General features: G+C 34.0%; 1 protein-coding gene across 1 annotated transcript in view; it reads right to left on the bottom strand.

Moving 5' to 3' along the window:
• Positions 1-13,927, bottom strand: part of LOC106464468 (golgin subfamily A member 7-like) — a 19,277-nt gene extending 5,350 nt beyond the window's left edge. The window contains exons 1-3 of the mRNA XM_013924614.2: positions 13,806-13,927; positions 5,942-6,067; positions 2,221-2,373 (exon numbers count right to left, since the gene is read on the bottom strand). Coding sequence (XP_013780068.1) covers positions 2,221-2,373; positions 5,942-6,067; positions 13,806-13,820 — 294 coding nt within the window. The 5' untranslated portion in view covers positions 13,821-13,927. The remainder of the gene's footprint in view (positions 1-2,220; positions 2,374-5,941; positions 6,068-13,805) is intronic.
• Between the last annotated feature and the right edge of the window lie 2,975 nt (positions 13,928-16,902).

Below are 16,902 nucleotides of genomic sequence, written 5' to 3' on the forward strand. Positions count from 1 at the left end.
TATGTAACATATTTAACTGTATACACATGGTTGGACCAACAAATGAAGAACTATCTTATGTAGTAGACTTAACTATATACACATGATTGGACCAATAAATGAAGAACTATCTTATGTAACATATTTAACTGTATACACATGGTTGGACCAACAAATGAAGAACTATCTTATGTAGCATATTTAACTGTGTACACATGGTTGGACCAACAAATGAAGAACTATCTTATGTAGCATATTTAACTGTATACACATGGTTGGACCAATAAATGAAGAACTATCTTATGTAGCATATTTAACTGTATACACATGGTTGGACCAACAAATAAAAAACTATCTAATGTACATTACATCAAATTTATGATAGAAAAGAAAGCTACTGTAATCATACTTTCTCAAGCAAATAATACATAATCTTATATGACTTAGTGATTGTTTCAGCACCATTCTGATTTGTTATGATCCATAAACTGAGATTTCCATGCCATGTAATTTCAATCTTGGGGAGAATGCTCATTTTGAGTGTTACATATGGCTAAGTCATACAACATTGTATATCAAAGTTGACCCATAAGCAATCCTTTATACATACGTTATTGGAGAAACATACATGAGATGATCAGTAAGTACACAGAAAAAAAAAGGTTAGTTAAAATGACAGTACATCATACTATGTTTTCCCCTAGACACATCTAGTTATTACCTCACTAGCACTGCCATGAAAATTCATGCACATGTCTCAAGCCTTTAACAAAGCTCCCACCCCTACCTTTGATCATCATCAGACTATAGCCTTCGACCAACACGAAGGTGACACACCTTTCATGCACAGTGATCTCCATTTAAACGTAAGCTTATTCTTAGAGAGGCAAATTAAATGCACTGAAAGTGAGGAGGAAGTGTGTGAGGTGGTTTAGAGGGATGAGTATCTGTCTGAAATACATTTTCAGGTAAGGAAAATATTAACTTTAGAAATGATACTCCCCTCTATGCACGGTAAAGAACTTGAATCTCACAAGGAAGATGGTGGAAGAACAAGTGCAGAGAAAACAATTTTCAAGATGAGCTCCTTTATGAAAACAGCATCAGAAAGGGAAAGCCTGTGGGGTGTGACATTCACAAGGTGAGGGTTAACCTAGTGGGGCAGCACTCAGTGGAAGACTGCATCCATCTCAAGCAGGGAATGCTCTTTGTCCAATGTTATTGTGGTATTTGTGGTTAGGAGAACAGGTAAACCAGAATAAAAATGTCAAAAGAATCTTTTGTATAGTGCTGAAGTGTCACCATGGTAAACAGAATGTAAGAATGGTGAAACACAATATGGGTGCAGGACAGAAGCAGAATGTCAGGAATCCTAAATTAAAATGGAACCAGCCATGTGGTGCACAATAGCAATAATATCACTGACCATAGGTACATCTCCAGTCACCATTACAATACTGGATGATTCCTGTAAAGGAGTGTTAAAAATCTCAGACAATGTCAGAAATGTTGGAACATAAACCACTTGATCTATGAACTGTTCTGTTGTGGTGGTGGTCCATTTTTGTAAAATACATAGAAGATATATATTTTTCATTAGTTAGAAATAAGAAGAGTCCAGAATGGTGATGGAACATAGGCCCAATGACAACCTTGGAGGGAACTGGATGAAACAACAGGAATAGACAGTGGAACGTGTGTTCCAAAAGTTCAAAATTTGTTGTGCATACTGGAGGGATTTATACATTTTGATAAAAGTTTAGAAAAAACGACCTTTACGCTCCAGATAGATATAAAAGAATAATTTTATTTCAACCATCTTTGCAGCTTCATCAGGGTTAATATACACAACTGTTTGATATTAGAGCATAAAGGTAGTTTTTTCTAAACTTTTACCAAAAGTTCAAAGTCAATTAAAAGAAAATCAAATTAAAGATAATTCAAATGAAAGTTCTAACTCATAGTTTTCACATTTAGTACTGTTCTTTCATATAATCAAGAAAAGTACATGACGAATAGTAATGAAAGGTTAAAACAATAAGTGGAAAATTCCCATAAATCAAAAAAACATGTCTGAATAAAAGCAGTAACATATATATATACTCCTACATAAAATCTAAGTGTTGTATAGCAAATAAAAGTTATACTTCTCATTTTATTCCAGTGTACAAAACTTAATGAGAATTTTAAAGTGTCCATTACATTAGCCTACCTTTAAAAGAAACACAGCATTCACTTTACCTTTTCATAATGTGTCTCAATACATAAATAAAGAAGGTAGGCAGTTAAACAGGCAAAACAACCCTCACATATAGTTCTTCCACTTATTTTTTCTGCTTCTGCATATATAGCATTCAATGTCGTGAGAGTATGCTCGAAGGTCTGTTTGTCAATCTGTGATGGAAACAAGTTAATTACAAGCTAACAACTTCCACAATCAATTAAACATAAACCAATACTACAAGTTACATACTCAAAATATAAATCAATAATAATAATAATAAACAACAGTGGTGAATTACACATTTTATAAAGTAATTTTAAACTGCTAAGATTAGGAATCTAAATAAGTGATTAAGTAAGTTAATCTGAATACCCACTAGCATTATCAAATGTTACTTAAGAACATAGAATATATTGTACCTACAATATAAAAGAATGTCTGTATATATTTCCCTCATACCTTTTGTAGATATGTATATATATATTTGTAATATTTAATAAATTAGTCATTTGGACTAGCCTGAGGATAATCTACCAAAAACATTTTTTACTCATGACTAGCACTGCCTAATTTTATATTTCTATTACAGGTAACACGTCATTACAATGACATGTTACCTGTAATACGTCATTACAATGAGCTAGTATTTGATGGGTTGCATCATAAACATTTAAGACTACATCAAACTGTGAAATTATAGTGGTGAAAAATTTCAGACTTTTCTTTGAAATAATCATCTTTTTTGAAGTTCTAATGCATGTTATGTTTCCTGGATGATGTAATACTAATTATTACATCAGTAGCTTTATAAGCAGTTTTTTTTTACTATAAATAGAGGTTCTATCTCCATCTCCACTTGCACACACACTTCCAACCCAACCAACACCTTATCCACCACAAACCAACATCCGACAGATGGTAGGAAGGTGGAAAACCTTGGTAAGATGACACCTCTGGTCCAAAACCTGGCAGAATTGGATATGTCTCTTCCAGTAAGCAGTAGGAAGAGGACACCCAACCATATACAAGTGTGAATACATGTGCTGCATCCAGCTACAACCAACACCAGATTCGCCAAGAACCAACATCCAACAAATGGCAGCTAAAGGAACTGCAAACCTGGGGTGCATCTCCAGTCTAAAACTTGACAACAATGGGATTTTTTCACCAAAGCAAAAGGAGGAAGAGGGATACTAGCCAGAACACATGTGAGGACTTATTTAACTGGACCATCTCCAACCAACAACTGATCCCCCGGGAACTGCATCCAGAGGATTGTAGGTAGGAGTAATATCTCATCCTGAGGGGCAAACTGCAATATATATATATATAGTCATAATATATATAGTCAGAGCATCCCACAATCAACACATGATTCCAATAATGACCAGGCCATCTCTGACCAACACCAGACCCACTGATGGTATGAAGGAGGAATGCCATAGTGGGAAAAAGCAATCTGCCATATATATGAATATGGCATAGTGCTACAACCAAAACCTGTCAGCATATGGAATTGTACATAAGTTGTGAAGTAGTAAGTGCTATACGCCATCAACACTCACAGAATGCCACTGCCCTACTCTCAACTGAGTGGCATGATGCATCTCTCAGAAGGACAGGCATCCATGGTCCACCACCCCAGCAGGTAGGAACTGGTAAGTGGCAAGGACTCTCATATTCCACAAGAAGAAAGGAGGGAAAAACACACCGAAGAGTCCAGAGGACCACATCACCAGAGACAGTGCAACAGATGACCAAGATACCCTATTTTGAAAAGCAGAGCTACCACATCAATGGAATCAATCAACCAACATCCGGCAGCATCTGAAGTTGCACATCAGGTCCATAGTATGAAGAATCTCAATGCCACGAAGCAACAGAGATGGGCAGAAATCCCTGTCTGCTTTATTCATCTGTGTCTGGGACAAACATATTTATAAAGCAAAAGATCACTAAAGAGAACTACTAGTATATCTATGGAACACCCCATCTCTATGATATGTATACATAATCCTGTGACATAATTGTTTCAGCATAGATGACAATTGAATGGAGACACACAACCAAAATCTAGCAGCATCTGGAATTGTACATCAGGTCCACTATAGGCTACAACATAATTGACATCAAGCATGATCACAGGATGGATAGTGCAGATTTTAAAAAATATATATATACCTGGTCAGGTATCACTCATCACAGAGTGGGATCCACAATACACTAGAAAAAAGACCCCTGTAAATAAAGAAATAACAAAACATAGTATACACCAGTCATAACGACACCATGATGTATAAGATGGCAACTGGAGGTAAACGAAAACCCACTGACCAAGAAACTACCAAGTGATGTAAATAATTTGAAACAAAGGTATGAGGTGTAGTCCACATACCAGCCCTGATTATGACCTCTAAAAAAACCAAAAATAGGCAGCCACAGTCATGATGAGGTGAATAATTTGATGAGAAGATAACTGAAAAAGGCAACACTCCACAGATGAAAGGGAAGAATACACCAGCCTAATTCATTGGCAAATCCAACTTGTAAGGGTAATGGGAGAGAGGTCCTAGGACACAGAAGAATTCCATGGAATAAACAAAACAATTAAGCAAAACATGGAAGGGAGCAGTGCAAGTTAGATACCATTGGAGGGGCGGGACCAGACATAGTAGGAAGTCAAGATCAGAACAGCCATAAAAGTGGGAAGAAGAAGAGAATGAAATGGAAAAAAAGTGGAATTATCCTCACTAGTAGCAGAAGTCTTTGGCAAAAATGAATAGTCAGGAAAGAGGAGAACGTTAGAACTGTGAAACAGCACACGACAAACATCAATCGCAAATATCTCAGATAGAGATTTGAAGGAATGCTATAATGTAATTCACAATTTTTCAATTCTAAGTGTTTATATTTAAAATGTATCTGTCACAATCATTGTTGCTCTTAACTGATATCTTGGTCATACCGAAAAAACAAAGAAAGTTACACACAATGAGAGTTGATAAGAATCAGGACTTTCATCAAGTAAACAATGTTTATTATGTTTTTAAAAAGGTATAAAATGCTTATTGAAATCTTTTCAAAGGTACACAAATTTTTAGAAGAGGGTCAATATGTCTTACTGAGAAACCTTCCCTGTAAATATTTATACAGTCATACCAGTCTGTTTTCTTCATGTCTTGGGGCAAAATAAATTCCAGCAGTGACTTTGGATTTGTGAAATTTATACTCATTAAGAGACATCCAACAAATATTCAAGGATAACTGGATAACACGTGTATGCATACTGAAGTAATATTACTTTTATAAACAATGGGACTAGATGGTCAAGTATAATGTTAAAACAACTTATAGGCTTGACTAGACACACCTATATTTGAATTAAGGGTAAAACTCGTCTCCCTCTGTCACTTCCCTACCCTCATATCACAAATGCCTCCAAAACTTTTTGAGACAAATTATAAAAGGATTGAATCTTTACTTTTCTACTCCATGACCCTGATTAATAATGTACAGTTACTACCAATAATATATAGGAATAGTCTTCTAACTAAATTCAAAATCAATAGGAAAAATTAAGATAATTAGATGAAAATAGTTAAAGTTTTATTTATAATTCCTTTCTAAAATAAAGTTATTTATTAACATGATTAATCTCACTTACTCAAGGTTAAGTGATGCTTTTACTATATTTCATATATTTCCAACATAACACAAGTACTCTTAGGAAAGTCTTACCAAGCCTTCCAGTTCTTGTGGAAACTTTGTTTGAAACTTAACATTTGTTCCTTCAGAATAGTCTCGCTGGATAAACACTTTACGACAGCTAACTGGTCCTCTATTTGCATCATTCATACTGTGATTCTAATTCAATAAAAATTCCTTCATAAGTACCAGCCACATCTTTTTTCAACTCATTCAACAAGAATAACGTTTTTAAAAAATCCTTCATTGATACACAGCAGAATTGTCTCCCCCCCGAAAATAAACAACATGCATTAATAACAGTGATAACACACTTTTAAATATTTAAGTTTAAAGAAAAGTTTCATAAGAAATAAATACTATTTTCACATACCTACTAATAAAAACTATATTACAAAAACCTACATAATACACATATACATTCATTCTAAGCCCACTAATATTCACTTTTACCTAGAAAGACTGAACAGTAGACTTTTACCAAGAAAAGTTAACATTTTCTTAAATCTAAAATATATTTTCACTAATACTTACCACCTCTCATACTTAACTCCACTCACACTACAGTTATTACTGGGCTACTAGGGTTCCTTTGCCCATCTAAGCATTAGTCTGATATTTACTAGCTTGTTCTAGTTTTTATACTACATTTAATTGCTCTTGGCAATATCTGTCTCATGACACTCTCCACCTACGTCAGTACGCCCTTTTTCTTGGTACTGTATATAAGCACCTACTTCAGATAATATCACTTTTTCTAGACTGACCCAATCCGCATTCTCTAACACCGGCTCTTAGTGGGGAAGAAGGGCAGGAGAGTGTGAGAGGTGGAAAGTATTACCAGGAATACATTTTTGATTTAAGAAAATGTTAACTTCCAAACATACTTAACTCTGCTAACCCTAAAGCTAGAATCTCACATTGATAAGGTGGAGGGGCTGGTGAGAGCATTATCCATACAGAATGCATCTGCAAAGATTGTGGTCGTGCCAATAAAAGATTATCACCATAGTGGGGAACTGCACTACATCTAGAACAGGTATGCTCTTCATCTGGAAACTAAATCATGCACTAAGATGAAATTTGACGTAATCCATCATCACCATTGGCTAGGTCCAAACTAGGTGGCTGAGGTCCCACTGCTCAGGGTTAGAATTTTATGGCCATGGTCCCTAAATCCCATGTTGGTGACTAGGGCATTTGGACTGCAATAGATATATTTGTGAGTGGATCCAAACCTGTAGCTAGAGAGTGATGCAATCCAAGCCACCAGAATAACAAGAAGAAGGTAAGCAACACAGAGGTGGACACACCCTCTTTTCAACCTGAATAACTCCGAAAGGCAACACCCCCAACTGGGAATGATGGGATACTCAACCTGAGGAAGCAGAACTCATCTGGTCTGGAATTATGAATACTCATTATCACTCCTTAACTTGTGGGCAAGGTAAATTTCACTCGTCCCTGGAATTATGGGGAGGAACAAACAGTGCTCAACCTAGAATGGGACTACTCTACATTCGGAATTACAAGGAGACAATTGACCCTCTTCCACGAACAATGTACTGAACCAATATTGACCAAAAAGAAGGGCAATGCTCAACCCAACTGGATAGATGAGCATCAAATCTGAACCAGTATTACGTACAGGCTCCCACATAGGCTGTGCCCCCAACTTCACCTACTTCTCGAAGAGTGGAGGAAAGCCACTAAAACACTTTGAAGGAATAACTTCTGTCCACCACCCCAGTAACTGGAAACCAGAACTGGTAAGGATTCCCTATCTCAACTAGTAGAATATGGGGGGGGGGTGCAAACAGTGCTTTGGAAACAGTGCAATAGGTGAACCAAGTTCAGAAAATTTTTAAAAGCATACTGACCCTGATCTATTCAATGCAATGATTGGCAGGGAAGAGCAAGATCTCCTTATACTTTTCTCATGAATGACAGTCCAGTATAGTACATTAATACCACCTGGTCTGCCTCTAGATGGTCTTATGAAACACCTCATTTCCACAGAACCTGTTGCAACCTAGATAAAGTAAATTGTGGTAAGGGTTGCTAGTACAAATTTGGTTTGATAAAAGCACACCTGACTGGGCAACACTTGCAACAGAGAGGGATCCTGTGAAAAAAAAGAGGTAGAGGTCCCTGGAAAGGAAAGAAGAGATGAGATTAGTCATGAAAATACTGCCCCATCTTTATAATCTAGCAGATGTGGTTAATATAGCTACAGGGGATAGTTGAAAACTCTCAGAGGATGATACTGCCAGATCATGCAAATAATGTGAGATAAATGTATTGAGGGAGGTCAACACATAAGCTCACACAATGTTCTCCAGTGAGCTATTCAACCAGGCTGCTAAGGAAATTGAAATGTGATGAATCTGATGAGACCTGACTTGCAGAAGTCTCCTCACCTCCAAAGAGAGCCCAGAATAAGCAATATGAATCGATTTTCACACCCACCCAGTCAAGTTAACTGTGGATAAATCCCGGGAGACTGGAGGGTCCCAATGAATAAAAAGCCATTGTTTAACACCTCTAAAATCTTTAGTGCTGGAAACATAACACTTCAAGCCCCTCACTAGACATAATAAACAATCAGTCATAGAGATGAGAAATGGTGGTCAAATTAAGTGGGGTATAAAAAAACTGGAACAAGCAAGAAAAAAATTAGACTAATGATTAAATGGGCAAAGGAAAGAAAACCCTAGTAGTCGAGTAATAGCTGTAGAGTGTGCAGAGTTATGTATGTTTTGGAAAGACCATAATAGGCATGTGCAGTCACTCTAAACCAATTAACATTCACTTTTACTTAGGACTACACAGTAGACATGTACAGTCAATCTAAATCCACTAATATTCACTCTTTCCTACAACTATACAGTAGAAATGTACAACCAATCTAAACCCACTGATGTTCATTCTTTCTTGGGACTACACAGTAGACATGTACAGTCAACACAAGCCCACTAACATTCACTCTTTCTTAGGACTACACAGTAGACATGTACAGTTAACACAAGCCCACGAACATTCACTCTTTCTTAGGACTACACAGTAGACATGTATAGTCAACACAAGCCCACTAACATTCACTCTTTCTTAGGATTACACAGTAGACATGTACAGTCAACACAAGCCCACTAACATTCACTCTTTCTTAGGATTACACAGTAGACATGTACAGTCAATCTAAACCCAGCATTAAAAACTGTTATTGAACTTCTTTCTATGTATTCCTCTGTATTACTCGTGCTATACAATTTAATATTTGAATACACGAGCATATTTTACCCACTTTTTTAATGTGTTAAAGTCTGCATCATAGAGCAATAAACAGGTAATATGGCTTTATTTATGTCCATACTTTAAAACAGTATTAACTTAAGATCATCATTGGGCTCTGATTACAATCTGCATATCCCAGAAATGTAAAACACTCCTCCACTACACAATCATGCATCTTAAGAAACAAAAACACTGTTCCGCTACACAGTCAGTTATCTTGCAGAAATGTAAAACACTGCTCCGCTACACAATCATGCATCTTAAGAGAAAATACTGTTCCACTACACAGTCAGTTATCTTCCAGAAATGTAAAACACTGCTCCACTACACAATCATGTATCTTAAGAGAAAATACTGTTCCACTACACAGTCAGTTATCTTCCAGAAATGTAAAACACTGCTCCACTACACAATCATGTATCTTAAGAGAAAATACTGTTCCACTGCACAGTCACTTATCTTCCAAAAATTTAAAACACTGCTCCACTACACAATCATGTATCTTAAGAGAAAATACTGTTCCACTATACAGTCACTTATCTTCCAAAAATGTAAAACACTGGTCCACTACACAATCATGTATCTTAAAGTGATTACAAGATAAAGTGATTACTACATAATCATTAGGTAACCTATTGAATTGTTTTATCCTCAAATTTAATTGTAATTTTGGATTAACCTTATGAGCCGAGATGAGTCAAAGTGCATAAGACACAACCTTTTTAAATAATTACAGTCAAAATTTAATTAAACAACTTTATTATAAGTTTAATCTTTAAATTTCAAAAGAAAATACATTTCCAGTCTTTACTTCTCTGTATCACATGTTGCTTCTTCACTCCAAATTACCCATTTTAAATTTTACTTCTACCTTTATGTAAAATTCTGAATGTTAAACAATTACACACTAATACAATAGGTACTGCTAAACCATAATGTAAATCTATGCCTTCCAAGCTTCTTGCTTTACTGAGATATAAAAGTAAAACTTACATGCCATGCCCTTCCTATCTCATTGACTTTCAAAAAGGTAATATATTCTCTTCAACATTTGCTTTTTGATTATTTGTAACAGAAAGAGCAGATTGTTCATTACAAGGTTCATTTGAAGGCTAGTTTCTTTAGGTACAAGGTTAAGAAATATTTAGCTTCAGTTTCATTGTTTACCTCTGTGATGTTTGGCTTAACCATCTAATGGAATTTTTTAAATATATTTATAGCTTGATTAGAAAGCTAGTTAAATTATAGTAATTTTAAGGCATTTTTTTGTGTATGATAATGTTTTGTTGTTTAAATTACATATTTGAAATAAAAATTAATAACATTTTGAAACGCCAATATCATCATAAAAAAGTATGCCTACAGTATTTCATCTGTCAAAAGACCAGAAGTCCAAATATAATTACTAAATTTCTTTATTTATATTTTTACTTATTACTATAAAAGTAACTTAAATTTTAAAATTAAAAGTTTATTAAGGTTAGACAAGAAAATTCAAATGGAAAAAAATGAATATATAAAACATTTTTCATAACACCCAATATACTAACATGCAAGGCCTGATTGTAATTTGATTGTGGGGTGTTTGTAACCTGATCCTTTGATAAACAGCTTTCAGTGTACTTTGAGAAGGTTTAAGTGTAACTGTACAGCAGTAAAACTAAATGAACCCCAATTTGAAAAGTCCATCAGCTTTAGCTGCAAGAATAAACTCTGTATTATTTCATTTTACAATATTCAGTCATTCTATAGAGAGAAAAAAGAGGAAATGCCAACTTTTCATTTTACTCTACAATGCTTATTTGCTATTTTGCTACAGTTACTGTTAGGGTAGAGAAAAGATCAGATAAAATATAAAGTTTTACTGGATAAAACACTTTTGATGAGGTTCTAGAGAGTCCATAAATGAAATATGAAAAAAGTTCATACACTAGTAACAGTGACAGACTGACTCACTAAAGTCACAGACAAATCTGTAATAAAAAATACTTTGTTAACAAATTTGATTTATTTCGTGTACCAAAGACCTGTAATGTTTACTAAAAGCTTTCCAAATTTTAAGAAAATACACTTAGTACATTCAGCATTATAGTATATATAGTTTTCATGCTCACAAAGTTAATGTGAGTGAAAGATAAAACACTAAGGTCTATAATCAATACCTCACATTTACTGCAAATCTCGATCTTTTCAGCATGTATTTTGTCATTTTTGTTATATGAACAAACATAGATGTCTACCAGTATAATGCAAAGCACAAAGTGGAAATGGGAAAAAAATGGATAAATAGCAAGAAGTCAAGATTAACATAAGAAATCATGAAATATGTAAAAGTGGCAAAAGATAAAGGTTTACAATTAATTTGTGTTATAATGTTTGTTTAGGCCTTCATACCTTAGATGACAGATGCAAATGTAAGACACATTAGGCATTAATATTTGCACTATGGAAGGAATATATGATATATTACAGGGATTTCCCCAGACATTTTTAGCACAAGTAATGACACACTATTTTAAAATATGTCCAACACTCTCCTTTTTCACAAGCAACTGTGCCACTAATAAGCTATTTATCAGGTTTCAAGCATAAGAAAAGCTGTTTTCATGCATAGTAAAAATAGTCCTCATTGTTTATATACTTCTGGCACAGTAATACAAGAGTAATATGATCGTTATTGTGTGTACATAGATTAAGATATGTCTATCATTTGAGCTCCTTAACTTAAGAAAATCATCAAATTGTTGGAAACGGTTTACACGAGGGCTATTAAGGTACCTAGAGTGGAAGATTGTCATACAAGACCAAGTTAAAATCTCTTAAAACTTTCTCTTGAAAAAAGAAGAGTTAGAAACTATCTGATTGAGGTTAATGGAACTGAGTTAACTGATGCATCATCATTTTTGTATTTAAGAATGTTAGGACAAGAGGACACAAATATAAACTTGGGCAGCCTGGTGTCATCTTCAGCTTAGATAGCTCTACTTTTCTAACATGGTGGTTGGCCTTTAGAATGGATTGTCTTCAGATGTGGTGGATGAGGTAAATTTAAGGACAGGTTTTATAAATATTTAAATGAATTAAAGTGCTGAATTTAAGTTTGTTTTTAATTTTTGAAGTGGATGGGACAGCTTCAATAGACAAACACGCTCCTTGCTGCCCTGAAATGTTATAGCTTTTTAGTCCTAAACCAGTGCACCTGCTTCATTTGCATGTCCAGTCTGAAATTGTATTTACCTAAATGCCATGGTCACATGTCTGCCTCTTAGGAAACAATCATAACAGCTCACATTGTGTAGGCTAAATCTTTGCATGCTTTAGTTAATTTTTTGATGATCAATCTCATAAAATATATTATTCAGAATGAAACAAAAGTTCTGAGACAGAGCTACAAATACTTCATCAAAAATTACCACCATGATGTCTTTGTGACAAATGATAACCCAACATTTTCCATCCCTTGTCTAGCCTAGATCAGATTACAGTTCAAAATTATATCAGAGTAATAAAAATTAATTAATAGCAATACCTTCTAATAAGAATTAATTAATAAAAATAATTTCTGAAAGTTTAGCACAGATAGTAGTTCATGTTTACATTAGCAGACTGAAGAAAGTTTTTTTTTTCAGTCTGTGAGAACATAACTAATGACACACCAATCATGCTCATGGAATGAAGCAAAGCATAAAGTTCAACCAGTATTAATTGTTGTATGTTGGCAAGATTACTGAGTGAAGGATGCACACCTGAGAGGTTGATCTAGTCTAGATGACAGATCTGGGCACAAATCAAAAAGTTTAGATCTACATTTGATGCAGGCCTCTTAGATCAAGTACAAAATAAATTACCTCTTGTCCACTTGCTTTCAGTACAACAACAGCAAATCAAAACTTTTGATAAGTATTAAGTATTTAACTCAGAAATTTCCGGTATCAATTTTTATCACATATCACATGACAAAACAGTGGTTAGCAATGAAAACAAAGCTGAACTGCATTCTTTCAGCAAACTTTTTCAAATAAGATGGTTACATGGCAACCATGTCACTCAGATTGTAGGGCTCTATTTTTCTGGGGAGAACCCTGTAGCAGGTCAGTACAGGTGTAAACAGTCAGAGAAAGTAATACTAATATTGTGAACCACAGATAAGAGACCTACCTCCCTATTATTACTAACAACATAAGGATGTTACTTAAACCTAAATACTGTTGCTAGTAGTAATAGTAACAATTAATGTTATCATAAACAGCATATAAGTTATATTTAAAATAATCATCTACACCCAATAAACATAAAAGGGGGAGAATCCACTTGTAAACTTATTAAAACTGAACTGGCAAATTCACCTTATTACTATTAGGAAACAAACTTTGTTTTATGGGGATTTTTTTCTTAAATTAAGTTTAAAATATTAAAGAGTAAAGTAAATCATTATGTCACTAGTTTTCGGCCTTGTATAACTACCATACTAAATTATACATTATTATAAAATAAACATTTACGATTTTATCAAAATGTTAGTAGTATTAAATGATAAATTAACCATGTAGCCAGTAATAGCTCTTCCTTTTCATAATTCGTAACAATAAATAATGTATTATACCTGTCCAGAAGCCATCTTCTTCTGAATACATCCGGGTAGATGAAGTGATTACAGCGCTTCCTCAAGGCTCAATGTCATAATGTTGTTGTTTGTTCCTATACTGTCAGTAACGCAGTGAGAATGTCTATCGGTGAAATAAAAAGAGCATCAGAAAACACCCTTCACATAAGAATAATCATTTCATTTATATTAAATATTTCCAAACAAAAATAAACCAAATGAAACAGGTAAACCACGCAACAATCTAAAATATAATAAAAAATTAAGACAAAAATAATTCAGCAGAATCATTAAGACTGTCATCACCATGCAATCTTAATACATTACTATTGGTATAAAATTAGCCATTGTAATTAATGGATTAACACATGAAAAGCAACAAAATTTCTTATAATTTGAAACAACATTAACTTAAGGTGTTTTCAAAATTTAATGTAGCTGAAAACGATAATTAAATTGAAACCTTAGTGTATAATGTTTTTTTACCTAATTCGTAACATATTGTTACGTCTCTGGTCGTTTATTAATTTCCGGTATAAATTCTTCCCGAGGAACTTCAGCGATACAAGTCATTTCTTAAATAAAACTAGTTTATTCTTTCTCAATACAACTTTGCAATACACTTAATTTCCACAGTCACTTTAATTTGAACACACGCTATAATTCACAACGATTCGCGCACTTTACTTACGGTCACTACCGCTCGCTTGACTCAATTATCTCTCTCTATATCTCTCTATCTGCTATTCTCTATGCCGTCACTTTTTTATCTCCGCTTTATTTGCCGGGCTTATATACTAAGATATAGGGCGCCTAGAAAAGACTAGAGTTGCCAGGAAAGGTCACGATTCTTCTAGAAACTCATGACGTGTTACCAGCGTCACGTGACTTCCGCTGTCGTAACAATATCATACAACCACGTTACTACTGTGGCATAGTACGGTCGAACTGAATTAACATAGAAGTGATGGAATAGGTTAAAAACATTTAGGCAATTCGAACAGGATAATTATTGCGGAATCGTACTAAATCCTTGAATAACAGAGTCTGAGAAATAAAAGAGACTGATGCACAAAATAAGAAATCTTTATTGATTCTCAAACAAAGTGTACTTGCTGTTGTTACACTTGTTTGTCGCTTTTACTGGATCTTCCTTCAAACTGCTTGCTCTTCAAAAATGTGTACAAGACTGTTCAAATTCAAACTTCCTTACTTTGTAAAAAATACCATATTTACCAAGGGCGACTAGCGCTAATGTGACAAGTCATTCTCTTTCAAACATAGGTGAGGCTCTAACTTCAAGATATCACCTTAAAAACCTTTGAAAGACATTGCTGTCGAAATCTTTTCACAACCTGTGTTACAACGAAACAAGTATTATCTTTCCTCTATTACATACTTTAAGCTTGCCCTCAAGGCGACAGTAAATTTTAACTTTAAAGCAATAAAATCTAAACACGCGGAATATGTTAACACCCTCTTACCTTTGAAACTTTTACTTGCCACACAAACGTCACAACGTTTACTCAAAAAAATGAAATACGTAATTACACTTGTCAAAAATACCCTTCAAAAAGAAGCAATAACACAAAAAACCTTTAACAATGAAAATCACATAATACATATAAACATAAGCCCTTTACCAATCAAACTGCATATAAAACAAAAATAAACCTTTTAACACAGATAATAGGTTCTCTAACGCATTTAGATGATATCCTTAATAAATATACATTATACAGCAAAATCACAGCTACTTAAAATAAACAGTGTTTAAAATCTCAAAATAAAAATAACAACTAGGTCATACTGCAAACTTAAGAGAAATACATAGAATCAATTCACTTTAACAGCGAAATTATGCACAAAAGATAACATCCTCTTATGAGAAAGGTTCAAATATAATGTTTTGTTTTGTTGGTTGGTTGTTAATCCCAAATCTACACGGGTATCGAAATATGACTTTTAGCATCATATGCTCTCAAATTTACCATTAAGCCAACATCTGATAAAAAAATCATTCAAATTTTGCTTTCCTTGCTCACAAATAAAAATATAATTTTCTGTTGCATAACGACATGTTTTCTTCACATATATCCATGTGAAAATGTGTCAGCGAGCTTATGACATAACTAAGTAGTAAAAACTGGAAACTTTAACACAATTTTTCTCTTTTGGTAGCACCACCATTTTGCTATGTTTACATTTAGAAATACGTCACATTTATGTCCTCCCTCTAGTGTAATACAAACCATATTGTATAAGCCCATCAACACTCACATCATTTTCAGTAATGAATATATATATAGTCAACATTTTAAAATACTGTTCATAAATTTGATAAAATAAGAGCAGCCCAAGAGTTAGCTGCGTTCTCTCGAGTCTACCAGTTCAACATAAGGGACGGCAAGCGCAGATAACTTTGTAGTAGCTTTGCACAAATGTCTTAAAAATAAATCCTCTGGGTAGCAATAGAGAGGATTTTTTTTTTTGGCATATCGCATAGTTAGCTGAAAGATTAGATGATATTTGTATTAAAGAGCAGGTAAAATTACTAAATTATGGGATAGCCTTAAAAACAGGAGTAAAATATGACAGAAATAAGAAGCTAATAAATAGGAGTTTCAGGGAAACTCTTAAATACTTATATGAAAGTTATTTAAAGTAAATTTTAGTTACTAGAGATAAAGTATTTAATAATTTAAGTCAAATAATGTGGATTCACATTAGGATGCTATAATGTTTGGTTCTGGGCTGGATAGAAAGAAAAATGTGTAAGAATAATAAGCTATTTTAAATATTTTAGTTAAGATGTTAGAAATGAAGGTTTCACATGATGGAGCGCCTTTGTGAAATAAAATTAATTCCAAAAAATGTTGTTGTGTTATTTGTGCTTTTCTGTGCTGGTGAATTTTCAAATAATAAAGTAATTTCGTCAACAGAGGGTACAGCGAAATGACGTCATCAACCAGCTGTGAAAGGGTTACTCATACTAATAATAATGACTTGTTAGGCCTTAACCTCAATTTTAGATAATAAATATCTGGAAAAACAGAAGAAACAAAATTACAGTTATAACGTCTACCTTTTAACGTAA

Source organism: Limulus polyphemus, unplaced genomic scaffold (assembly GCF_000517525.1).
Source record: "Limulus polyphemus unplaced genomic scaffold, Limulus_polyphemus-2.1.2 Scaffold1661, whole genome shotgun sequence".
NCBI classification, from domain to species: domain Eukaryota; kingdom Metazoa; phylum Arthropoda; class Merostomata; order Xiphosura; family Limulidae; genus Limulus; species Limulus polyphemus.